Below are 27,347 nucleotides of genomic sequence, written 5' to 3'. Positions count from 1 at the left end.
GGAAACTCTTCCCAACAAGGAACTCTGCGAACCTCTCACAGGCCCATGTTGATGCTAGCGCCTCTTTCTCGATCTGGGCGTAACGCTGCTCAGTGCTGCTGAGGGCTCTCGAGGCATTTGTTACAGGTTTCCACTCTGTGTCTGTTTGCCGCTGGAGAAGAACGGCACCCATCTTATATGAGGAAGAGTCTGCGGAGACGAGTGTTTCAGCATTAGGGTCGTACAACGCAAGCCCTGGGGGTGTCGTCAGTTCATCTTTGATATTATCGAATGCCTGCTATTGTTGCGGCCCCCAGGCCCACATACTGGACTTCCTCAGTAGGTCTCTGAGCAGTCGCGTTCTCTCAGCTAAGTGGGGAAGGAATTTCCCCAGGTGGTTTGTCATTCCCAGAAAGCGCCTTACCTCACTTATGTTACTGGGCGCTGGCATGGCACAGCGCTCACTTTGTCATGATCAGCGCTGACGCCTGATGCCTCTATAACCTGCCCCAGGAACTTTATCCTGCTCTTAGAAAACTCACACTTATCATTGATTGTCACTCCTGCCTCCTGCAGTCGTGCCAGTACTCTCCACAGCCTCTCATCATGCTCCATCTGTGTGGCTCCCCAGATGAGCACATCATCCATCTGACACAGAACACCCACAAGGCCCTCTAAGATGCGTGACATGCGCTTCTGGAAGTATTCTGGTGCTGACGAGATCCCAAAGCACAGGCGATTGTAACAATACGGCCCGAACGGGATTATGAAAGTAGTTAGCAGAGTTGACTCCTTGGACAGTGGAATCCCTAGTAATGCCAAAATCCTGCGTTGGCGTCTAGCTTTGAGGACAGTTTGGCCCTAGCGAGCTGTCCTAAAGTATGTTCGACTGAGGGGAGGGGGTGCTTGCTTCTCTCTCATAACTGATTTGTTCAGCTGTGTGAGATCGGTGCATATTCTCACCTTGCCTGTGCATTTTGGCACCACCACCATAGGCGCACACCATTCAGTGGGCCCCTCCACCTTTGAGATAACCCCCTGCTGTTCCATATGGTCCAGCTTCTCTCTGACCTTTGGCAGGAGTGGGAGGGAGATGCGCCTGGGAGTTGAGACGGAGAAAGGCTGTGCCCCTTGTTTCAGTACTTTTTTATACTCGCCCTCCATTTTGCCTAGTCCGCTTAAAAGCTTAGGAAACTCTCTTTTTACTGTCTCTTTAGAGTCCAGGCTAATGTTATTTACATTACCCTCATTTACATTGCATCTTACATTACCCTCCACAACGTAAATTTCCTCCTTAGTACTTTTACTGTTTTTTTTCTAAGAGTGCCGGTGAACTTGCCCTTCACATTCAGATGAGACCCTCCTGGTCCCAGCAGAACCCTTGTTGACCTCTCCAGCCTGCTGAACTGGCCCTGGTTATACAGCATTTCTGATATAGCGGTGACGTCTGCGCCAGTGTCAATTTTAAAGCGTGCATTAAGATTCTCCACATGTATGTCTGTCATCCATGGGCTGTCATTAGCATCTGCTGACAGTAAACCCAAAAATGCAACTTCCTCACCAGTGTCCTCAATCACTGTAGCTACATGCATTTCACACACTCTTTTAGTTTTACACACCCTGGCGTAATGTCCTTTTTTTCTGCAGTTATTGCATATTACATCTTTGGCTGGACATTGATGTTGGCTATGTCATCTTGAGTCACCAAATCTGCTGCATTGTGCCTGTCTTTCCTTCTGTTGTTTTTTTTCTGTTTGTTTGTATTGTGGCTTGGGTTGTTTAGCGCGTGCCCCATTTCGCTGTCGCGTGTGCACGGTGTCAAGCGTGTTAGAGATATCAGCTTTAAAGTTAATTTTTAGCATTCCTTGTTGCTTCTTCACCTGCTCGCTTTGTCTAGCTCTGGTAATTGCTTTCTCTAAAGTCAGTTCAAGATTGAGTTGTAGCTGTTCTGACAAGCGTTTATCTCTCAAACCCACCACAAGTCTGTCTCTCACCATTTCGTCATGCAAAGCCCCGTATCCGCAGTGCTCCGCTAGGCAGTGCAGCGCTGTGTGAAAGCTGTCTGCCGACTCGCTCGTCTCTTGCTGCCTCTGGTTAAACTTTGCCCTCTCGAAGATCACATTTCTGCGCGTTACAAAGTGAGCATCCAACTTTTTCTTAACTGTGTCATACTCACTCGCTTCCACTGGGCTGAGGTGCAGGAAAACCACTATGTCCTCCGCCTCCTCCCTCATTGTATAAATCAGTGCATTCATTTGATTTTCGTCCGCTTGCATCTTCAATCCAGATTCGATGCGGAATCTGTTGAAGCGTTTAATCCATTTAGTCCAGTCTTCTGCTTTAAATGTGAACTTCTCTGGTGGAGAAACTTGAAACTGATTCATTTTGCAGTCTGTGAGCTCGCTAGCTTTAGCATTTGCCCTGAGCTTTCAGTAATCGGCAGAGAGAAACAAATAGTCTGCGTCCTGTGTTGTCTCTTATTTGTTCGACGTCCGTTAATATTACTGTAATGAAGTTTACGGCCTTTTGGTCACCGGGAAGAAGGAGGCGGAGAACCGACGCAGTTTTAAAATATTTATTAATAACCGTGACAAAGCCTAAACCAAAACAAACGGAATCAAACTGAAAGCAAAAGTAAAATAATATGCCCGGGCCCGGTCCTCTCTCGGCTTCCTCTGCCATCGTTCCTCCTTTTTATCGTCCAGAGCTCCTTCCGTGGGATCCGAAGCAGGTGCGCACTGCAGGTGTATCCACTTACGCGGTGGCCTCATTCCGTTCCCACGGCTCTCGGCCACGCCCCCTCGCCACAATTACATTTTTGCTTCTGAAACCATGTTACGTGGTTAATATGTACACTATAACCTTTCTAGGAGGCACAACAGAAGGTCCACACAGTATGTCTATTGAACCCACGGCTTTAATGCTCCCCCCTTCAACAAACACCTACACAAGGTTCCTACCTCAGTAGTTAACCTGATACTACAGGATAGTTTACAAACACACGGCTTTCTGACCTACTGAGTGCATCTTAGTTACAGAGAAATGCAGAGGCTTTTTTCTCTTATACGACGTGCAGTATCAAACATTCTACCATCATTAAACACACTGTCTCCCCTGCGTGTGTGTTTGTTTTTCCTCGGTCTGAAGCGCTTGCCCAAATGGCAACTCCCATTTTTGTTCAAACCCTGCCCATTTTTCCTCCCCCGACACTCCCACCCAAACAGAGCTAGACACACCCACTTAACTGACTTTTTCCAAACTAGAGGTGTGAAAACATCGTGCTGAAACTATAAATACATAAGCAAAGGAAGCATAAGGTAAATCCAAAAGAGTGATCGTAGTGGGCAGCCTTGTTATTCTCTATGCAGAAAAAACCCTGATTTAAGTACATGGTCTAAAGCAGAGGTTCTCAATCCCGGTCCTGGGGGTCCGGTGTCCAGCAGATTTTAGATCCAACCCCAATCAGACAAACCTGGGCTAGCTAATTAAGCTCTTATAAGGAATTCTAGAAACATCGTTGCAGCAGTGTTGAGGCAAGTTGGAGCTAAAATCTGCAGAACACTGGACCTCCAGGACTGAGTTTGAGAACCTCTGGTTTAAAGCACAATGTGCAGGTACACTTAGGGCATGTCCAAATACACTTTTGCTGTTTTAAGGATAATAAAAATAGTCTGTGTGCCCTACTCATGGTCTAAAATTTTTGTCCTTATTATTGTAATGAGCGATAGCAGAGGTCTCAAACTGCCGGCCCACAGGCCATTTGCTACCCCCCTTCCTTCCCCCTCCGGCCCGCAGCTGATGTCAAAAAAGTAATGAGATTCGACCCTCCAAAACATATATTTTTGAATCATTATCATTGTTGTACAGTCGCATATAGCTACTTGTGGTATTGACCCCCCATCCTACTCGAGGCAAGATGGTGGCGCACACATTGCGAGGCTAAGCGTCTCTCCAGTTTTAGCAGTTTTGCAGTATTATTCCTGCTCATTTCGGGTCTGTTCGTGCAGATCAGTAGTGCCTTTACATCGTACACCTGACAGGAGATATTGACTATTGGTTTGTGCATTCCGGACAGTTTTATTACCAATCTTCGACTCATCCCTGAGAATGAGCTGAGGTTGAGCGGCCTGCTCGGCTGGGTGGATGTGCTCTGTAGGGATGGTATACAGTTTAACCCAAAGAATGACCAGTCAGATAGATGAAGAAGAGCCAGAGTCAGAGATTTAAATAAATAAATCAAATATACTAAAGATAGTTTGCATTTTCATCAGCAGAAGCCAGCTTCAACACTCAAAATTGGTTCTTAGGCCGCTCTAACTTACAGTACAACAATACAGCTATTATACTCTTTAAACAAGTCCAGAGAAGGTGGGATCCAGGTAAAACAGTTCTCATTGGTCTCATTAGATAATTCTAAATGCGTGCGTCAATGAAGTATTGTATCTAGCTCCAGATATGGATGGCCTTAATGCGTGCGTCAAGAATGAATTGTGTCTAACTCCAGATATGGATGGCAACATGGTTCCTCTGGGTTAGGTCAACCCTAAGTTATTAGGAGTTGATCTCCAACATGTGAAAAGCTAAACTAGGGAAACAATAGACGCAAGAGACCATCTGTGTTAAAAACTCAAGGATGTTTCTTGTACGTTCAGCTGTGTTGTCAAACTAGTTCAAGACTAAATCAATTCAAGACTAGCTCAATGACTAGTTCCATCAACAGTCTGCTACAATATCCTTACTACAAACAGTGTCTATCTCCATACAAAAGGAATTACTTTAATAAGATTTACAATTAAAACAGATCAATTAAACAGTTAAATTATTGTAGATAATATTAGGACAACAAGAACAGGTGATTTTCTTCTCCTCTGCATCCGTACTCCGTTCAGAGGGACAGAGGGAGTGAGAGAGAGGTCTCCATAACCTATGACCTGGTTTTGTGTGTTTCCTGAAAACAAAGTTAAAATAGACAGGCAAAAAAAGAGAAACAAGGACACTGAACATTCTTGCAGTAAGCTGTGTCAACTTAGTTAAAATCAATTCACAGTTAAATACTGAGAAACAGGATGATGAAAAGGATAAACGTTGGTCCATGATGAGATGGATTGTAAAGCAGAAATCCGAATCCTTCAGCTCGAAGGCGGCGTCAAGACCGTAAACAAAGGCGGGGGAGCTGCGGCAGGGTAAACTAAAGCTAACACCACACCGGCTCTCTTTACCCAGCATCTTTCTCGCCAATGTACGGTCACTGGTGAACAAAATATATGAGATTCGACTGCGCATCAACCACAGCAAAAGATTATGGAACTGCAATGTCATGATTTTCACAGAAACATGGCTAAACAGCGGGATACCAGACAATGCTGTATCTTTAACTGAGCACCACACATTTCAAGCAGACAGAACCGCGGATGACTCCAGTAAGACCAGAGGCAGAGGATTATGCATTTATATTAACTAAGCTTGGTGCACAAACTCTCATCGTTGGGAGACATTGCTCTTCTAACCTGGAATTTCTAATGGTCAAATGTAGACTGTTTCGTCTACCAAGGGAGATCACATCCACCATTGTAACTGCTGCTTAGATTCCTCCTGATGCTGATGCCAAGCTTGCTATGAATGAACTTCATGCAGCCATCAGCAATCAACAGACTGCTCACCCAGAGGCTGCTTTTATTATTGCGGGGGATTTTAATCACTCAAACTTAAAGACAGTGCTCCCCAAATTACATTAAAACATTTTCTGCCACACAACGGGAAACAAAACCTTACACACACTTACACAAACATGGCTTACACCCTCCCCCCCACCCCACACATACACACTTGGGACAATTAGATCACCTTTCTTTGTTCTTCACCCCCAAGTACTCACCCCTCATCAACCGTGTGAAGCCATCAGTGAGGACCATCAAAGTGTGGCCAGCTGGGGTAGACTCCACACTACAGGACAGGTTTCAACACATAAACTGGAGTATGTTTGCTTCCGAGGACACCTGTGGCTCTCACACAGAAATTGACTGTTACACTTCCTCTGTTCTGGAATACATCAACACCACCATAGACAGTGTTACAACCCAGAAACAGATCACCACATACCCGAATCAGAAGCCATGGATGAACAAGGAGGTGCGCCATGCAACACTGCCTTCAGATCAGGGGATGCACAGGCTTACAGCACTTCCAGGACTAATCTGAAGAGGGGCATCAAAAAGGCCAAGCACTGTTACAAGCTAAAGCTAGAGGAGCACTTTTCCAACTCTGATTCTCTGCGCATGTGGCAGGGCATCCAGGCCATCACCAACTACAAACCCAGCCAGTCCACACCCACAGATGTCTCCTTCCTGAACAAGCTAAATGTCTTTTATATCCGCTTTGAAAGAGACAATAAAGGACCCTACCCCAGGATCACTTCCTCAACCGACCACTCACCTCCTCAGAAGTCTACACCGCACTGAGTCTGATCAATGTGCGTAAGGCTGCTGGACCAGTTGGTATTCCTGAGCGCGTCCTCAAAGCATGTGCAGAACAGCTGGCTGGGGTATTCACAGACATTTTCAACCTGTTGCTTAACCTGGCAGATGTGCCAACATGCTTTAAAACCACCTCTATTGTGCCAGTTCTGAAACACTCTAGCCCAACATGTCAGAATGACTACCGCCCTGTAGCACTCACACCCATCATCATGAAGTGCTTCGAGCGATTGGTTCTGGCACATCTAAAAGACTCTCTGCCATCCACACTGGACCCACATCAGATTGCCTACGGTGGCAACAGGAGCACAGAAGATGCTGTGTCCATAGCACTGCACTCTGTACTCACACACCTGGACAATAAAAACACTAATGCATGAATGCTGTTTGTTGACTTCAGCTCAGCAATCAACACTGTCATACCCTTCAAGTTAATGATAAAACTTAGAGACCTGGATATCCGCATGTCTCTCTGCAACTGGGTTATGGACTTTTAGACTAACAGACCGCAGAATGTTAGATCAGGCCACATCCGTTCCACCATCGTCACACTCAACACTGGTGTACCACAGGGCTGTGTGCTGAGCCCCTTCCTCTCCTCCCTTTTTACCATCGACTGTAGGCCTGTGAACAGATCCAACACCTTCATCAAATTTGCAGATGACACCCCAGTAATTGGTCTAATAAGCATTATTAATGAGACTGCCTACAGGGAGGCGATATAGTATCTGGCCACTTGGTGCACTGACAAAAATCTGCTCCTTAACACCAACAAGACCAAGGAGCTCATTGTGGACTTCAGAAAGGGACAAACAGACTCACATGATCCCATCCACATCAATGGTATCAATAGTAAGGCCATTGAGCCTGTCTCATCTTTCAAGTTCCTGGGGACCCACATCTCATAGGACCTTTCCTGGACCACCAACACCTCCAGCCTGGTCAAGAAGGCTCACCAGCGTCTATTTTTCTTAAGGAGAAGAACCAACTTTTATCAGCCGTCTTGGTAAACTTATACGGTTACACAATAGAAAGCATCCTGACCAACTGCGTCACAGTCTGGTATGGATGCTGCTCTGTTGCTGAGAGTAAGGCACTGCAGCGGGTGGTGAAAACTGCCCAACGCATCACAGGGACCACACTGTCAGCCATAGAGGACATCCAGAAGAAACACGGTCAGCGCCGAGCATGCAGTATTCTTAAGGACACCTCTCACCCTGCTCACAGACTGTTTTCACTCCTGCCTTCCGGCAGGCGCTTCAGGCATCCCCGGACAAAAACCAGCAGACTGAGGAACAGCTTTTTCCCCAGAGCTGTCTCCGTTTTGAACTTTGCCCCTCACTGACTCTTTTGCCCTCCAATACACCCCCACTCTCCTCTAACTTATACTCCTTACAATCACTGCACTGTTTAACATTTGCACCTTTAAAATTTGCACATATTCATTGCACTGATTAACTTATTTAAACTATATATACCCACTGCACATGGACATTTGTAGTTATGTACACACCCACTGTACATATATATTGTAATTATGTTTATCTATCTGCACACTTCTGATTATTAATTGCAACCATTACATATTTTAATTTGTTGTAAATCTCTGTTCATAGCTAATACAACCTGTATATAATGTTGATAGTACATCCATCTGTAAATATCACCATAGGTTTTCTATAATTGCACTTTGTAACTTATACCTGTATCCTGCACTTGTTGCTATTGCCCTGCTGGTTAGACCTAAACTGCACTTCGTTGCATTGTACTTGTACATGTGTAATGACAAAAAAGTTTAATCTAATCTAATCTAATCTAATCCACTGGACGTCTAAAGTACTGCACTAAATGTTTGGGTACTTTTGGTTTCTCTCAGCATGCGGTCGAGAGTAACACACATGCAGATTACTTCTGGGGCTGATTTAAACGCTAAAGTTATATTTTTTCAAAATATTTGTAAAAAAAATGTGCATTAGTAACATTTGACTAAGGTAAAAGTGAATGAAAAAGAAAAAAAAAAAGAAAAAAAAAAAAATATATATATATATATATATATATATATATATATATATATATATATATATAGACAGGGCTTGACATTAACCTTTTTGATCACCAGCCACTGTGGCTAGTAGATTTTTAACATTACTAGCCATTTTCACTAGCCACACTTTTCTTGTTGGGAAAATATATTTTGCTTATGTCAACATGCTTTATCATTCATTTATCTTATTGTGTATTAGCTTGCTCAGTGTGTATGAGCAAATGTGTTTTGTCACAGTGCAATCAATTTTTATTTTATGACTTATCAGGGCTCAAAATTAAGGATTTACCAAATATATCTCTGACCACACCAAATAAGTTAAATTAGCCACAATTTTTAATGTGTAAAAACAAGGAAAATAAAGCTTTATAGGTGCACATTTTAATTCAACAAAACTTTTCTTTAAAAAACATTACATTTAAAAAATAATTATTGTCATGCATCTAAAATATGCACAGTAATCTGTCCCAGATCACCAGTTAACTACACATAAACGGGGAGTAATCCCCCATTAAAGCAATGTTATTGTAAATAATGATAATTAAACCATAATAACAAAAATAACTGTGAGCCAAAGATAGCAGATGAAACATTGCGTGCAAATGGTTAATGTTAGGCCTGTTAATAATCTCTTCTATAAGAATAATAAAAATGAAAGCAGTGACTGCTGATTACAAAAGAATATGTGTATTTTTAAAATAATCTTTGTCCAGTCTATTTCAAAGGGAACCAATCGCACCCATTGTGCTTCCTCTAGGCACGGTTGCTTTGTGCAAGTAAACGGGAGAGCTTGCGCGCTTTTTAACAGCTGCGCACATCGCATCAGCTAATAGCGCGAGTGATCATGCTCTTTTTCTGTATTCACCATTCTTTTGCTCATGCAAATACAGTTATTTTTGTCAGTTGTGCTGCTTCTCGATTCTAATATCACATTTGCACAAATATTGGCCCTTGCTTATTGTCAAACCCTGCTTTTAAGAAAACCACAATTTAAAAATGATTTCCAACCAGCGGCCAAGTGGCTAGTGAAGGTGTCTGTCTAACTTGCCATTTGGCGGGTGTTAATGTTAAGCCCTGGTATATATATATATATATATATATATATATATATATATATATATATATATATATATATATATATATATATATATCTGAGAGGTCATGTTAGACTTTCTTATTGTCTGTCATTTTGATGGAGAGGGTTGTAAAATTTCCGTCATAACCTATTATTGATCGTTATTTATTTGCAGACTTATCTGATCGCTTTTTTCATTCATATTTTGATAATGAACTTGCACGACGAGCATATAGGCTAAATTATTCATTTATTTATTTGACAAATGAACAAAAACTCCTATCTGCCTTAACTCATATCTTCCTCCTGCGTCGACCTGAACTGTGTGCTTGCCTGTGCGTAATCAAACGCATCAAGGGAGACGTTTCACCAGGAAAAAATACTACAGCATGCACTCCTTCAGCACCAGGGGTGCTGCTGCACCCCTCTGCGTTCGGTAGTGCTCACAATGCACCCCAGATAGCAAAATACACTCGGGCCAGTTCCGGCTAGATTCTACCCTAACGGAGACTTACCCCTCGGCCCGACTCCGGCTGCCATACTCGGGCCAATCGGGCCAGATTCGGCAGCCATTATGCGAGCCGACGCTGCCACATCCAAGCCAGATGCAGCCCGTGAGTAATGTGCACTGCGGCTCGGAGCTGGCGCAACTCAGTCTTCATATACCTTCATATAAAACCTTTTGGTATTACATTGGTACTTGATACATGGTACCAGGGCTTAACATTAACTTTTTTGATCACCAGCCACTGTGGCTAGTAGATTTCCAACATTATTAGCCACTTGCCATTTTCACTAGCCACATTTTTTTTTCCTTGGAAAATATATTTTATATTAATAAATGTGACTTTGACATGCTAAAATGACTTGATTTAGATATTGCGTTGTCCACATGCCTCCTCATTCATTTCACTATTTGTGTGTGTTGTGTATGAGCTTGCTCAATGTGCATGAGCAAATGGGTTGTGTCCCAATGCAATTGGTTTTTATTTCACATGACTTTTTTTTAGGGCTCAAAATTAAGGATTTATCAAATTTATCTTTGACCACACCAAAAAGATATAATTATTTCTTAGCCACAAATTTAAATGTGTCAAAACAAACAAATATATATCTGTATACATGCATTTTTTATTGAACAAAACTTTTTTTTTTTTTTTTTTAAATTGACATTTAAAAAGATCTATTGTCATGTATCTAAAATATGCAGAGTAATCTGTCCTTGCTAAAGGTCCCAGATCATCAGTTACATAAATGGGGAGCTAATCTAATATTAAAACAATGTTATTGTAAAGGATGATAATTAAACTATATTTACATAAATAACTGTAAGCAAAAGAAAGCAGGTAAAAACATATCACGAGTGATAATGAAAGGATGATCACGTGCCTGCCTGAGAATAATTAAAACAAAAGCAGTCACTGCTGCTGCTTACAAAATGTTTGCTGCTTATACAAGCATCGCTGTTTGTCAAGTCTATTTCAAAGAGAACCGATCGCACCAGTTGAGCTTCCTCTACAGACGGATGTTTTTCGCAAGTAAACGGGAGCGCGCAAGCTTTTTAACAATCGCGCGCATCACATCACCAGTGCGCACGAGTAATCATCCTCTCATGAGGTATTTACCTGCTTTTGCTCGAGCGAACACAGTTATTGTTGTCAGTCGTGCTGCTTCTTGATTCTAAGATCACATTTGCACGCATATTGGGCAATCGTTATTGTCGAACACTGCTTTAAGAAAACTACAATGTAAACATTATTTCCAACCTGCCAAAGTGGCTAGTGGGAGCGGCTGTCTAACCCGCCAAAGCTGAAATCTACCCACATTTGGCGGGTTGGCGGGTGTTAATGTAAAGCCCTGCATGGTTCTACAACCATTTGAGTTGATATAACAGCAAACGCAGGCTATTATGTAAACACAAAGTGTAGGCACTGAGTTAAACCTTTGAATAAAATGCAAACAGCATACATATGCCATAACGAAAATAATCAAACAAAAGACAAAAAAAATAATAATAAACATTTATTGATTGCAAGAAACAAATAATACTAAAAATGAATAAATTATTTTGTTGTGCACAAGAACATCAATATAAAAACAATAAACCTGACCTCCTTGTTGCCGCTTGGTTGTATAGTATTTTTGTCTGTTTGTTCTTCATCGTCCTCTGCATCACTTCCTCTTTTTTCACCATTATTATTAATATCACACGGTGATATTAATATCACACATTGATGATAGGCCTTCGCCGTGGCCGTCGCTGATGTAAACACCTCACTGCCAACTAGCGTTTTGGAAGTATAATGCAGACCAACAGAGACAGCGCGCAGAAGTAAAAATGCACAGCTACGCACGTTGCATGCGCTGTGGGTTCCGCCAGTCACTTGACGCAGAAGTATAAACCAGGCTTAATCCGTCAAAATGAAGGATCACCCTTACATTTTTCCATCACTGCTGAAAAAAATCTGTCAATGACGGAAAATATTCGGTGAACGCGACCTCTGATATATATATATATATATATATATATATATATATATATATATATATATATATATATATATATATATATATATATATATCCCTCTTTGTGGTAGTTTTAAAAAAAAGAAAGATATTGAGAAGAACAAATAACCTTCGCAAGCCACACCTGCAGCAACAGAACAAAACACAGATGTGATCTCAAACTGAGCACTTGCAATCAATATGCTTTACCCGCAGCTGTTTTTCAGTAACTTATAAAGAACACACAAACATACTGACAGTTTTAGGTAACTTACTGTACAGATTCGGCACAAACCCATCAACTTCTCCTTTCTGGCCATGCATGTGTAACCCACCTATGAAATTGATTTACTGAAAAGGGGAAAATTATCTACTGGGTCTGAGCTTTCTAAAGTATATATGAAATTTCAACACAATTTACTTGAAATCTCGGGTTCGGGATATCTCAACTTAACGACACAATATATTTATGAATGGTGTGGTCAAATTTGACATATTATTCATACTATAATCTCCAACTGCTCAAATAAAAATAAAAACCCATACACAAGAAAATACTTTTGAGTTTGCTGTATTGCAAATTTTCTGGTCTGTATCTGAACTGCTTTTCAGCCCTTATGAAAACATACTCAAGTATTCAAAACAAACAAAATTAAATAAATAAAATGCAATATGTTGACAGCAATTCAGCCCTTTTTGAAAAAAAAAAAAAACTATACAGAAGTAGGAAAATACAGATTTAACTGTCTAAACGTCCCAATTCCAATATATATATATATATATATATATATATATATATATATATATATATATATATATATATATATATATATATATATAAACTTCAAAGTCCTGAATGTAATGTAAAACGTAGTTCAATGAATGTGAATCAGTGTATGTGTTCCTACGAAAATCCTTGACGATTGAGTGATGACATGCGTCTATCCAAATTGGCAGAAATCCTCACGGAGTGAATGTAACGAGCCGCTCCCCTTGCCTGCACGAGTCCAATGCCGTGGCACGATGGAACAGTCCAGTGTCAGTTAGCTAATGCAGCAAAACAATTTGGGACATTAATTTTATGCAGAATTGGCAGGATGGATTAAATTAGAAGACAGCCAAAACGTGTCTCTCCTGTCTTCACCACAAGCTGGCGTACAAGTCACGTCAGTCAACCTCTTCATATAACTTCACAACTTCACATAACATTTCTAACTTCAACTAAGAGCATTTTTACAAAATAGTTCACAATATGTTCAAAATATATACATATAAAACAGAGTAAAACACATTGAACACGGTAAACTTGTACATTTACAGCGATCCATGAACAGTATGCATCTTCTATACAATATAGCTAAACAAATCGAAAAGTAAAATAAATATGCAGGAAATCCGAATGTATATAACTTACCTAATGCAGCAAAACAATTTGGGACATTAATTTTATGCAGAATTGGCAGGATGGATTAAATTAGAAGACAGCCAAAACGTGTCTCTCCTGTCTTCACCACAAGCTGGCGTACAAGTGACGTCAGTCACCCTTGACCTCAATTCCGGTTTTTAGAAATTAACTTCTAAATGTAAATTTATACATCTATAATTTTTTTTACATGCCTAAATGTTGTGCATTAGGTAAGGTAAGAAAATAAAACATAAATACATATATTCTGACAAATAAAAAAATAAATTAAGAAACTCTTAATTACATGTCAAAATAAAACAATATTTAATACTCAAAATTTGAGTGGGTTACATCCTCCCCTGCTCAAAACTTTGATGTCCTCATCTGGCACTCAATTAGCTAACCTATAAGGCTAAACAACAATTCGCTTTGTGTTAGCTGCACTCGCATCTGTTGTTGCATCATCTCAAGTACTTGACTTAATTGACTGGATTGATTTTCCAGAGTAACACCCTGCCTCTTGCATTGTGCTTTCCACCCAACGTAATCATTTAATTTATTTGGGGGTTTCTTTTCTCTCTTAGACCTTCTTAAGCCAACAACACAATCACGCTCTTCAACACTCAACTCATCAGGCTGTACTGCCACATCATCATCTTCCTCCAAGGAGGAAACATCTTGCTGAATTTCAGTCTCGCAACTATTCTCAATGTCGTTCTCAACAGATGTAACACTCAATGTGTTAATTTCATCATCTTGCCTGTTTGAAACACTAAGAGTCCTAGAGAGCTCAGGAACGTTTTGCAAGACTGAATTGAATTCTGGAGCATGAGGATTCAAAGACTTTGAACTTTCAGTCTCCAAAATTTCACCAAAATTATCGACCCCTGCATCCCCTCTCAAATCATCCGTATTCACTCTAGAAGAGCAATTTTCTGGCACAGTGAGTATTTCATCAGCTACAGTAGGACTGACGGGAAGAAACCCACAAGATAGCAAAAGATCTCTGTGGAGGATACGCTCAGAGCCATCACCATTCTCGGGCCGAACCACATACACCGGAATGTCTGCATTTGGCTGCTTGACAACCACATATACAGTGGACTCCCAACGATCTGCTATTTTATGCTTTCTTCGAATGTTGACGTTCTTAACGAGAACACGATCGCCCACTTCAACTGAAGCGGCTGTGACTTTCTTATCCCATCGAGCTTTATTCATCAATTGCCTTTTCTCTGCATTTTGTGACCGCTAATTTATAAGCATACCGTAGTCTTTGCTTAAGTTCAGTGACATAATGAGTGTGAGTTTTGGAATTATACCCCTTGGGGTTAATCCCAAAACAGAGGTCTATTGGAAGACGAGGTTGACGTCCAAACATTAAAAGAAAAGGACTCTCACCAGTCGCGTCATTTCTTGTACAGTTGTACGCATGCACCAGTGGACGTACATATTTTCTCCAATGTTCTTTCTTCTTTTCACTCAAGGTTCCCAATAAATCCAGAAGGGTTCGGTTAAACCTTTCTACTGGGTTTTCCCTAGGGTGATAAGGTGTTGTGCGGGATTTGACACCAGCTAGAGTACACAATTCTTTTACCAGTTCAGACTCAAAATTGGCTCCCTGATCACTGTGTATTCTTTTAGGGAAACCAAAATGACAAATTAAATTTTCCCACAACACAGAAGCCACAGTCTTGGCAGTTTGATCTTTAGTGGGAAATGCCCACGAAAACTTAGTAAAATAATCTGTGATCACCAAGATGTTACGGGTGTCATTGGAGTCTGGCTCTAGTGAAAGGTAATCAATACAGACTAACTCTAAAGGAGCATAAACCTTGATGTTTACTAGCTCAGCACCCCTTTGAGCACGGGCCTTTCGCCTGATACAACGCTCGCATTCCAAAACATTCCACAAAATACAGATTGTCTCATACACACAGCCTTAATCTCCTCCTGTCCAAATTTCTCAAACTCAACAGCGGCACATTCTGCTTTGCTCAGCAAGCTTTCAATTCGTTCATCTGTCATGATGGTTTCGGCATCATCACCGAGTGGCTCTTGTGGACGCCGTGAAAGTCCGTCTGCGTCAACATTAGTTTTGCCTGCTCGATACTTGATTTCGAAATCATACATTGACAGAGCTGCGAGCCACCTATGACCAGCTGCGTCCAATTTAGCTGTAGTAAGCACATACACTAGCGGGTTGTTGTCAGTTAATACAGTAAACTTTGCACCGTACAAAAAGTCATGACATTTTTCGCACACAGCCCATTTAAGAGCTAAATACTCTAGTTTGTGTACAGGGTAGTTTTTCTCACTCCTCGACAAACCCCGACTGGCATAGGCGATCACTTTTGTCTTACCATCTTGTACTTGATATAAGGCAGCACCCAGACCATTTACGCTGGCATCTGTGTGAACGATATAGGGTAACTTCCAATCTGCAAAGCCCAGAGTCGGTGCAGTTGTAAGCTTCTGAATAACAGTGTCAAATGCAATTTGACACTCATCATCCCATCTTCCAGCTAAAGATTGCAACTTACTCCCAACACGGTAAGATGTGGATGATGACCTCCTGGTGGAGAATTCACCTTGCAATAACACATTCAGAGGCTTAACTATCTTGGAATAACCCTCGACAAAACGTCTGTAATATCCAGCAAAACCAAGGAACGACCTCAAATCCCTGACTGTTTTTGGAATGGGCCATACCTTCACGGCAGAGATCTTGTCTGGATCTGGGTGTATACCTTGAGCAGAAATAACATGCCCTAAGTACTTGACGGAGGTTTGAAAAATTTTACACTTGGAAGGTGCCAACTTTAATCCAAAAGTTGCAATCCGCTGAAGGACTTTCATGAGCCGTTCTTCATGCTGTTCCAGTGTATCTGAAAAAATTATTAAGTCATCGAGAAAAGCAATAACTTCCTGCAAATTTAAACCTGCCATGACTTTCTCCATAGTCCTTTGAAACATTGCAGGAGAATTTGTCAGCCCTTGTGGTAATCACCTGAACTGCCAGTTACCAAATGGCATAGTGAATGCTGTTTTGGGACGGTCACTTTCCTCTACCTCCAACTGGTAATATCCACTCTTTAAATCTAAAACCGAGAACCACTTTGAGCCTGACAACAAAGTAAACATCTCCTCGATCCTTGGGAGAGGATACGCATCTCTTTTTGTCAGTTTATTTAGCTTGCGATAGTCAACCACCATTCTTAAATCTCCATTTTTCTTTCTCACCAGTACAACTGGGGAAGCATAAGGACTGTTTGATTCCTCTATAATCTCACTAGCTAGCAAATCTAGCAAATGCTTCTTCAAATCATCAAAGTCAGCTGGTGAGACTCGACGAGTACGCTCTTTGAAAGGAACATGTTCCATCAACTCTATTCGGTGGGTTGCACCCGAAACATGCCCTACATCAAGATAATGTTTCGCAAATGCACTTGACACTTCTCTGTTTATTCTCCCCATGATGTGAGCTTTTAACTCCTCAGATATAGGAGAATCCCCAAAATCCACAGTAACAGGATCTTCTGTCTTCACTAAGATATTTGCCATCAGGAGTGTCTTGGCTTGTGAATTGCCTGTACCATCAAAAAGGGGCACAGATTTAATCCAGTCTACCACTGAACACTCAGCTAGCACTCCCTTTGGCTGTAAAGTCACACTGTGATCTGAAACATTACGAATGACAACTTTAACTTTATTCCGAGCACTAAGCTTTGCTTGTATCAATTTGCACTCAACCACCAAACCACCAGGAATTTGATGCGTCAAAGGCTCGTCAATAATCATTGTCTTGTTCAAACCAAAATCCTTCAATCTATATACTCCTGTTACTTCACACTTTTCCTCTTTACTGATTGTTACAGACTTTCTACCAGACAGTCTAACTGGTGTAGAATATTGTGGCTGTTTGCCGGGTGTCAATACTTTGTCACACTGGTGATAAGCAGTCATCCAATTGACACTGGCAGACATGTTCTGTAGGTACTCCTTTCCCTGTGACATCCTAAAATCTTGAACAAGATAGCGGAGTACATTTGTCCCCACTAGCAAGGGCATTCGTGCATTATAAACCTGATCAGGGCAAACCAATGCTAATGCTGTAACAACGGCATCTGTTCCACAAGCAGATTCAAGAAACTGTATGTCTATTTCAATGTACCCAATGTACGGAACTATTTGTCCAGCAGCTCCCTCAACTCTAAGTAAATTCCCTATGGGAGAAAGGTTTCGATGCCGCAAGTACTGCTTGTATAATGATTCAGCTACACAGGTCACATGGGATCCTGTGTCTACTAAACAAAGACACTTAACTCCATCCAACCATGCTTCACTTTCCCATGGTTCGCCAATTAGACCCTCTGGAACGTGGTTACTCATTTCTGTGGAACTTTTCTCCAACTCAGCTTCTGTTCGTTCCACAACAGAAGCTATGCCAAGTTTGAATGTGTTGTGGGCATCATCATTTTGTTGGGAGAACCCCTCTGTTCATGCTTCTGCACTAATTTTTGCTGTACCAAAGCAGCATTCACAGGATTGGTGCAGTGTTGTAAATAATGAGAGTCCTCACCACAGCGGTAACAAAATCCACTGATAGGCAATTGCTTAGGTTGTGTTTGTGCCACAGGACGTGAGAACTTCACTTCTTTACCTCTTTTCTTAGTTGCACTAGCCTGAAGTTGATCAAACCCCTGTTGGTTCACAGTAGCAGATGTCTGGTTTTTAGCTTTAACTACTTCAGCTTCAAGCTCTTTTATGCGTCTCATCAACACCTCATTATTTTGTACCCCCTCCGAACTAGCTATACTTCCTTGGTTTACGGCAACATGCACGTGACTCTGAGCTCTTTTTGGAGGTGCATTCAAATGCAGATTCATACGGTTCTCCTTGAGCTGCTTTTCATGTTCGTATGACCTTAGTTTGAAAAGTATGCTCGAATAACTCAATTCAGATGGTGATTGTTCTGTTAAAAACTCCTTAAGACGCAACTGGGTTATAAGGGCTTCATCCCAGCATCCCAGCACCCTCTAATGAACTGTTTGAGAAGTAAAGTGTCAGATGTTTGCCAATCACTCCCTTCTTTTCAATCACCTCAAGCAGCAATGCATGAAGTCGTCTCAAATAATCAGATGGCTTCTCACCCCTATTCTGGTGTGTCTCTATGAACTGAATATACAACTCATCACCACCAGTGACACTTCCATAAGCTTTCTCAAGCTCCAGCACATACACTTCTGGTGGTGCATTTGTACCAGCTCTAAGAGCAACAGTAAGAGCAGGAGGGAGGAGACTATCCAGAATGTGTCGTCGCTTATGCCTCTCTGTCAGAGAAGCGTCTAGGGAGTAATTGTTTAACATACAATTGCCATGTGGGGAAATCAACTTCCCCATTAGGCTTGGGGCAATGTCCAGAAAACACTCGTAATTTGGGGGGCGAGAGGTGATGTCCCTGATATTCTGGATCATGTTTCACCACATGTTCCACTTCCACACGCTGTACGTCTTGTGGTATAGTAAAAGTTACCGGAGTTTCGTTACCAATGTTTTTTATAGGCGGTGAATCGTCTTGGTTTGCAAATGACACTTTTGAAACTGGCATTGAAGCTTCAGCGGACATTACACGTGGCCTAGCATCAACAAACAGTTTTGCTGCAGGCGTCGAAGTGATAGGACCTTGATCAACATTATCAGTCTTATGCGCAAGCTTATTCACCACCTGTTGGCTCAAATCACTCAAATTTACGCAATGCATTTGGGCCAAATTCTCTATTTGCACCAACAACTGGTCAGCCATATCATCTAAAGTCTGCACTGAACCACTCTGGATTGGTGTTGAAATACTAGGTGGATGTTGCACATCTTTAAACTGTCTGCTATCCAGTGGAACAACACCCCATACATACTGCTCACTACCATTCAATTGTTCCTCTTCAACAACGAATGGAGTAGCGACCTCCTGAAATTCACAAAGCAACTCCCCTGAGAATTTGTCACCTATCCACTTGATTTTCTTCACATCATCAATGTGGCCAAAGGCTTTTCTGACGTCATTTAAAGTTGTGTCTGGATCTACTCGTGTAAGCAGTACAGACTTTTCAGGATCAAAATCATGTTCCCTGCATAGATCCATTTTAAATGTGGAGAAAAAAAATCACTCAATATGAAAAAAAATAATAATCCAGAGCAGTTAGGATTAAGATTAATAGAAAATCAATGCCCCACGTTGGGCGCCAAATTTTTCTCTCGCTTTTCTGTAACCCACCTATGAAATTGATTTACTGAAAAGGGGAAAATTATCTACTGGGTCTGAGCTTTCTAAAGTATATATGAAATTTCAACACAATTTACTTGAAATCTCGTGTTCGGGATATCTCAACTTAACGACACAATATATTTATGAATGGTGTGGTCAAATTTTACATATTATTCATACTATAATCTCCAACTGCTCAAATAAAAATAAAAACCCATACACAAGAAAATACTTTTGAGTTTGCTGTATTGCAAATTTTCTGGTCTGTATCTGAACTGCTTTTCAGCCCTTATGAAAACATACTCAAGTATTCAAAACAAACAAAATTAAATAAATAAAATACAATATGTTGACAGCAATTCAGCCCTTTTTGAAAAAAAATAAAACTATACAGAAGTAGGAAAATACAGATTTAACTGTCTAAACGTCCCAATTCCAATATATATATATATATATATATATATATATATATATATATATATATATATATATATATATATAAACTTCAAAGTCCTGAATGTAATGTAAAACGTAGTTCAATGAATGTGAATCAGTGTATGTGTTCCTACGAAAATCCTTGACGATTGAGTGATGACATGCGTCCATCCAAATTGGCAGAAATCCTCACGGAGTGAATGTAACGAGCCGCTCCCCTTGCCTGCACGAGTCCAATGCGGCCGCGGCGCGATGGAACAGTCCAGTGTCAGTTAGCTAATGCAGCAAAACAATTTGGGACATTAATTTTATGCAGAATTAGCAGGATGGATTAAATTAAAAGACAGCCAAAACGTGTCTCTCCTGTCTTCACCACAAGCTGGCGTACAAGTGACGTCAGTCACCCTTGACCTCAATTCCGGTTTTTAGAAATTAACTTCTAAATGTAAATTTATACATCTATATTTTTTTTTTTACATGCCCAAATGTTGTGCATTAGGTAAGGTAAGAAAATAAAACATAAATACATATATTCTGACAAATAAAAAAAATAAATTAAGAAACTCTTAATTACATGTCAAAATAAAACAATATTTAATACTCAAAAATTTGAGTGGGTTAAACATGCATGACCATGCGTGTTTCCTCGTCGGTTAGTAATGCTATATTTCATTGCACAACAATTAATCTATCAGGCTTTTTGGCTAAAAATAGAGAAATCACGATTTATTTTTTTATTATTAAATTATTCGTAAACTTCCCCTCTCCTGCTGTGCATGAACTAAGCTGTTGAATTTTCAGCGTATGAGGGGGCTGTGCTAACCTAGCTTCAATTTTGATTAAATTATTCTCTAATTGGTTGCCTATTATGTCGTAAATATACCCCTGTAATGCATACTGTAGTGCTTTTTTTGTATGGCTTTCTCGGACATCTCACCTTTTTGCCATAAATGACTAATTATATCCCTGCGAATGTCTGACACCACGCACACACATTGTAAAAGACGTGCCAGGCACAAAAACTTGACCTAGCCTAAAACTTGACCTTGGCCTAGCAACAGTAACTAAGGAGGGCGGGGCTTAGCGAAGGGTCAGTTGCCAGGCAAGTCACTAAAGTTACCCAATCTGCATTCTGCTGTTCTCACACTTTCTGCTAAACGTTTGGTTAAACAACAATTGATTGGAACAGAATAATAATAATAATTCCTATTTTTAAATTGTATGCCTATTATTAAATTGTAGTATTTTCATAGCAATTTAAACTACCCCTTCAATATGTCCAATAAGAAACTAAAAGAAGGAGCTTTGGCTGCATACTCTGGGAAAGAATGTCCAAGTGCATCAATTAAATCAGGTTTCCTCTTTTTTTTGTCCTTGAATGTTAAAGGGGTGATCTAGAATGTAATTTTAAGGCTTGGTTGTGTTAATAAGATGCAAAGCAATGTGTGCTCATGTTTCACTTGAAGGAAATCATGTTATTTTTTCATAAATCTCACTTTGATTATACACAGCTTCTCAGGTAACATGAAAATGACTAATATATTTCCTAGTTCCTTTGAAAGGCCTGCCTTCAAGTGACTCTGATTGGTCTTGTGTCATAATGTGCTGCGATTTGCGGATGGGCTCCACGTCACGCCCGTACAAGCACACGCGTTTTGTGTAAACACGTGTCAACCTCATGCTCACTCTCTAAAATAACATGTGACATCTGAGTATCTGTAACGGGTGAAAATGGGGTGTGTGTATGCCATTGTGTTTGTGTTTATGTGTGTGTGCATGTGTTTACGTGTGTGCGTGTGTGTACTATGAACTATCTGTAACATGAGAAGCACATGTGCATGGGAGCGATGTTTATTTTTCTTTTTCTCTGATGCTTGGATTAAGCTATTTTCTGTAAAAACTTACGCTGCTGACAGATGAGTTACACAACAAGATCAATGCGTTACACGACGTCTTTCACACATATCCGGAATATGCCTGTGTAAGTAACATGAATCTTTTACATATATTTTGCGTGTTCATTATTTGAGATGTAAAACGCATGGAAAAGCTGCCTATAGAGAAACAATGCAAAGTCGTGCACACACATAGAGAGATACGCATGCGCTGGTGAAGAGTGTGTGTGTGTGTTTACAGCAGTTTGACTGATAAATATGTATTTGTAGCTAAATTGTTAGTGGTGGCGAACAGCATTTCCCATTGTTTGCATCTTTGCTACAACATACCGTTAAGACTAGACACTGTAAATGTCATGATCAATTTTAACAAATAAAAACACTTACATGGCGTGGCTCAGAGTTCACAGCATCTCCTTGTAGCTGCTCCATATTTTAGGAGATTTTAACCGAATCCAGCACTGAACTGGGAAAGATTCTGGAGTTGTGTTTTGTTAAATCATGCTTGCTGTGTTTTTTATAATTCTCTGGAACATAATCCATATTGAAATGTAAACATTTCTGTCTTTGTGTCGTGTCCTTTGGAAGTCCAAATACAGAAACACAAGAAGCTCTGTGCAAATAGCAGCGTTTGGAAGGAATTTTAGCTCTCCCTCTGCTGTAACATTGCAGCGCCTCTGGCCACGGCCCTTAGCTGCGCAGTGTGTGTGTACGGTAAAAGTAAATTTGTGATCTCACAAGGCCCAGAAATGTTTTTTTGTAGTCCCCAAAATTCGTTCATTGTAGGCTTTGCTAAGCTAACTCTGTACAAACCAAGGTCTCCCTTTGCATTGAACTTTGAGCATGTTACATTCAGAGATGCTGTTTATGTTCACACAGCCACACTACACACCAACTAAAGTTTGAAATATGATATCATAGTAGACCACCCCTTTAAAGCTGCCCTCCTATGAATTGTCAGCCACTGATATGGCCCCCGCCAATTTGAGTTTAAGACCCCTGAGTTATAGGAACAGTTATTCATGGTTGCTTTATGGTGCATTTATTATTTAGATGGTGGACTTTGTATGCAGAAAAGCAAAATGCTTCACAATAAAAGCTCACTTCCTTTTCAGACCAGCGCACCATGTTGAATGTGTGAACTGTGGTGCTGAAGAACATCAACCCCCGCCAAGTGTGTTCATTTAAACGTTGGCTCTGAAATGTGTTCAGCTCTCATGCAAACTATTACTTTAATATGATTTTGACGCAGAAAGAAGTTTGACCTAGACAGGTTTCACAAGATTGATCCAGCTTACAGCAAATTTATTAGACAGCTCTTGTGTTGTAACTGGAGCTCAATGTCTTATTGAGACAAAATGGGGGTAAAAGTAATACTAGGTAATTGTAAACAGACATGTCCCAAACATGTTTTTGCTTTTTTATGGCACATTTTAAATACCGTCAGGCGTTTAACACATTAATTGTGTTAATATTGGGACATTAACACAATTCTCACATTTTTGGCTCTATACACAAATACAGTAGATTTGAAATGAAATTAACAAGATGTGTTTTAACTGCAGACTCATTCATTCATTTTCTTTTCAGCTTAGTCTCTTTATTAATCGCCACAGCGGAATGAACCCCCTTAACTTATCCAGGATATGTTTTATGCAGTGGATGCCCTTCCAGCTGCAACCGATCACTGGGAAAAACATACACACTCATTCACACACTTATACACTACAGAGAATTTAGCCTACCCAATTCACCTGTCCTGCAATTCTTAGGACTGTGGGGGGAACGATGCATGAATTACAACAGTTTGCATATGTGCCTCCTACTTGTTAGGGGACCAAAAGTAATGGGACAACTGGCTTATCAATTGTTTTATGGCCAGGTGTGTGTTATTCCCTCATTATCCCAATTACAGTGAGCTGATGAAAGGTCCAGAGTTCATTTCAAGTGTGCTATTTGCATATGGAATTTGTTGCTGTCAACTTTCATTGAATTTGAAATCCATTGTGTTGGTGTATAGAGCCAAAAATGTGTTAGAATTGTGTCGATGTCTTAATATTTATGGACCTGACTGTAACTCTCTTTATTTAGCAGCAAAGGACCGAACTGCATCTAAAAACAGCTCAACTGATGGCTGGAAGCAGTTTGTCAAATTTCTCAGGAGAACTCAAATCCCAAAAGCACTTCAAAATTCAGCAGACTCTGCTTGCTTCTGACAACCTGGCCAAAGTGCAGAAAGACAGGCAAGTACACAATTTTCTGATGTTTTGTAATTTTTAATAAGCCTTTATTCAATAAAATCTTTGTTCTTACAGGCAGTTTGTATCAGATGTGATCAATGCTTTATTGGAGGAGCTGCAGAAGAAAAACAATTTTCAGAGTCTCTTTTCTGCAGTGGCAGAGGAACGGAAGAAGAAAGCTGAGCTTCTTGACATAATAAACAGGTTTTAAGATGAACTGAAATACATAATGTAGCAGTATTGAGATGTGTGAAATTAAATTGAAACTTAAAAATAGGCTATGCAAGTATCTTTAGTGTGAATTTCTAAACCTGTAGTAACTTTACGCTGATTAATTACAACCAAAGAAAATAGATTTGAGTGACTCAGTAAACCTAACAATCCTAACACAGGTGCAAGCAATCATGAAAAGTGATATTTAAGATAGTCGATTGCTAGTTGTGCTTCTCCTTATTGTGAACCTAAAAGTAGCAACATGGGAACCTCAAAAAAACTTCCTAATGACCTAAAAACTAGGATCATTTATCATCATGAGTTAGGAGAAGAATGCAAAAAAGCTATCACAAAGGTTTAAAGTCTCTATCTCCACAGTCAGAAATATAGTAAGAAAATGGAAGGCCACAGGAACAGTTCTGGTGAATGAAAGATGTGCTAGACCAAGAAATATATCTGAAAGGCAAAGGCAAAGAATGGTTAGAATGATCACAGATAAACCACAGACCACCTCCAAAGAGCTCCAGGAACATCTTACTGCTAATAATGTCATTGTACATCGTTCCACAGTTCAGCGCACTCTTCCCAAAGAACAGCTCTATGGAAGGTGATGCAGAAGAAGACTTTTCTGCATTCTGCTAACGAGAAGAGTTGTTTGAGGCATGAAAAGGCTCATCTGGACAAACCTGGATCATTTTGGAAAAACTTAATGTGGTCAGATGCCACAACCATAGGTGTCAGGGTTCTGCCACTCTGGTCTTGTCCTGAGTCTGGACACTAGCTCTGTCTTGTTCTGTTGTGCTCGGCTCAAGTTTTCTCGGGTCGAGCACTTGTTTTCTGTCATTATGTGTGTCTCTGGGAGCATCAATCTCGTCGTAGCATCAAGCGGGAGCGCGGCAACTGTGCGTGCTTGGGACGCTCACTCTTGTACTTGTGTTTGTGTTTCATTCTCAGCGTCTCAATCTGGTTGGTTTTGGTTTCAGTTGGCGCTAAGATGAAACATTCGCGTTGTTTATGTGTAAGCGCCAGATAAGGTGTTTTAGTTTATTGTGTGCTTTTGTCTTGCGTCTATGTTTGTGTTGTCCAAGCACGTGGCTCTGTGTTTATATTGTGGCCACATGCTTCAGTCTTGTCCTTTATTGTGAATGCAAAGTTAATGAGTTCCTTCATTGGCTGCGTGTTCTAGTCTCGTTTTACGTGAGCACATGGCTTGTGTTGTCTCTTTGTGTCATGTGCTTTCCCGTCTATTGTCTAGTCTAGTGTGTTAATTTACTTCTGTTTATATTCTTCTCATGTTGTTCCAGTCCTGAGTGTTACAGTCCTGATCCCTGCCAGCCTTCCCATCCTAGTTAGTTTTGATTGTTTATTTATTTTATTAATGTTTTCTCCTTTGAAATGAATGTTTGTTTCATATTAAAATAAATAATTTTGTCTACAATTTTGTCCTCGCTCCCTCATCCTTCCCGAACCGTGACAGTACTAACTGCCCAAAATGAGGACCTAGCAGATCAAGCAGAATGACTCCTTCTTTAGCCACATGTCACAGCTTCTCAGTCTGCATGGGCTGCAGTAACATGGTGTGGACTTGTAGGAGTTTGCGGAGAGGTTCCAAATGGCAGCGGAGGGGCTTAAATTTAATGACTGGGCTCTTTTAAACCTCCTGAACTTTGCTCTTGATAAGCCCCTATATCCTCTCCAGATACAGAGATTGGTGGGTTACTCGTATTAACAGTTTAGACCACATGGTACTTCGAGAGGCTCATGAAAGTCTTCAGGAGAGAATCTGGTCTGTCATTCCATCTACAGACCCACATGAACCCAGCTCCCTGCTGCCTCCCACTGAGAAGAAATTGAGGAGAAGAAAAAGATCTTCCTCACTCGTTACCCCTCCAGTGGTGACTGAACCTGCTGCAGCCCATCCATCTTCATCTGCAGCATCACCCACTAAGGCACCTGCAACAGACTTCACCAGTCCTGCAGACAGTGAAGCATACTGCAGTGTTGGAAGGGGTGGCCAGCTTTCCGTCACAAAAAATAAGGAAGCGTAGTAGGAAAAAGGGCTCCTCTACCACAATGGCTCCAGCCCCAGAGCGCCCGCCAATGTCTGCTCCAGCCCCAGAGCACCTGCCAGTGTCGGCTCCAGCCCCAGAGCACCTGCCAGTGTCTGCACCAGCCCCAAAGAGGCTATCTTTATGAATTCCCTCATTGGCTGCATGTTCTAGTCTCATTTTATGTGAGCACATGGCTTGTGTTGTCTCTTTGTGTCAGGTGCTCTCCCGTCTATTGTCTAGTCCCACCCTCCTCGTTAACCCATTATTAGTTTATTAGATTCAACTGTTTAACACCTGTTTGTTCACCTGTGTTAATTTACTTCTGCTTATATTCTCCTCATGTCTGCTGTTCTGTGCCAGTTCTTTCTTGCATGTTGCCTTGTTCCAGTATTGAGTGTTCCAGTTCTGATACCTGCCAGCCTTTCCATCCTAGTTTTTTTTTTTTATTGGTTATTAGTTTTATTAATGTTTCCCCTTCTGGGTTGTTATTTTGCTGTCATGTTTTATTTTAAAATAAATAATTTCGTCTGCAATTGGGTCCTCACTCCCTCATCCTTCCCAAACCATGACAATAGGTGCTTTGCATGACAAAAAAGGACACCGCATTCCAGAAGAAGAACTTGCTCCCTACTGTAAAATATGGTGGAGGGTCCATAATAGTCTGTGGATGTGTGGCAAGCACAGGTACTGGAAACTTTGTCAAAGTTAAAGGTTGCATGGATTCCACCCAGTATCAGCCGATTCTGGATGTTCAAGAATCAGTCAAA

At 40.8% G+C, this 27,347-nt stretch overlaps 1 protein-coding gene and 1 long non-coding RNA gene across 6 annotated transcripts in view; both read left to right on the top strand.

Moving 5' to 3' along the window:
- Nucleotides 1–27,347, top strand: part of drc9 (dynein regulatory complex subunit 9) — a 54,922-nt gene that overhangs the window by 14,767 nt on the left and 12,808 nt on the right. For 2 of the 5 annotated variants that reach the window (XM_087291408.1, XM_087291410.1), the window contains exons 2-3: nt 24,171–24,323; nt 24,396–24,520. In XM_087291408.1, coding sequence (XP_087147534.1) covers nt 24,171–24,323; nt 24,396–24,520 — 278 coding nt within the window. Of the gene's footprint in view, nt 1–24,167; nt 24,324–24,391; nt 24,521–27,347 lie in introns of all 5 variants that reach the window. The other 3 variants (XM_087291407.1, XM_087291409.1, NM_001346240.1) reach the window with 2 other exon arrangements.
- Nucleotides 13,967–17,111, top strand: LOC147832847 (uncharacterized). The gene is made up of 3 exons (XR_015515081.1): nt 13,967–15,012; nt 15,061–15,243; nt 16,463–17,111. It is a non-coding gene; the product is annotated as an uncharacterized LOC147832847 (long non-coding RNA).

This window comes from Danio rerio, chromosome 18 (genome assembly GCF_052040795.2).
Source record: "Danio rerio strain M-AB ecotype USA chromosome 18, GRCz13ab, whole genome shotgun sequence".
NCBI lineage: Eukaryota > Metazoa > Chordata > Actinopteri > Cypriniformes > Danionidae > Danio > Danio rerio.
Note: the sequence above shows the minus strand (reverse complement) of the source record. Positions and strands in the feature narration are given on the sequence as shown.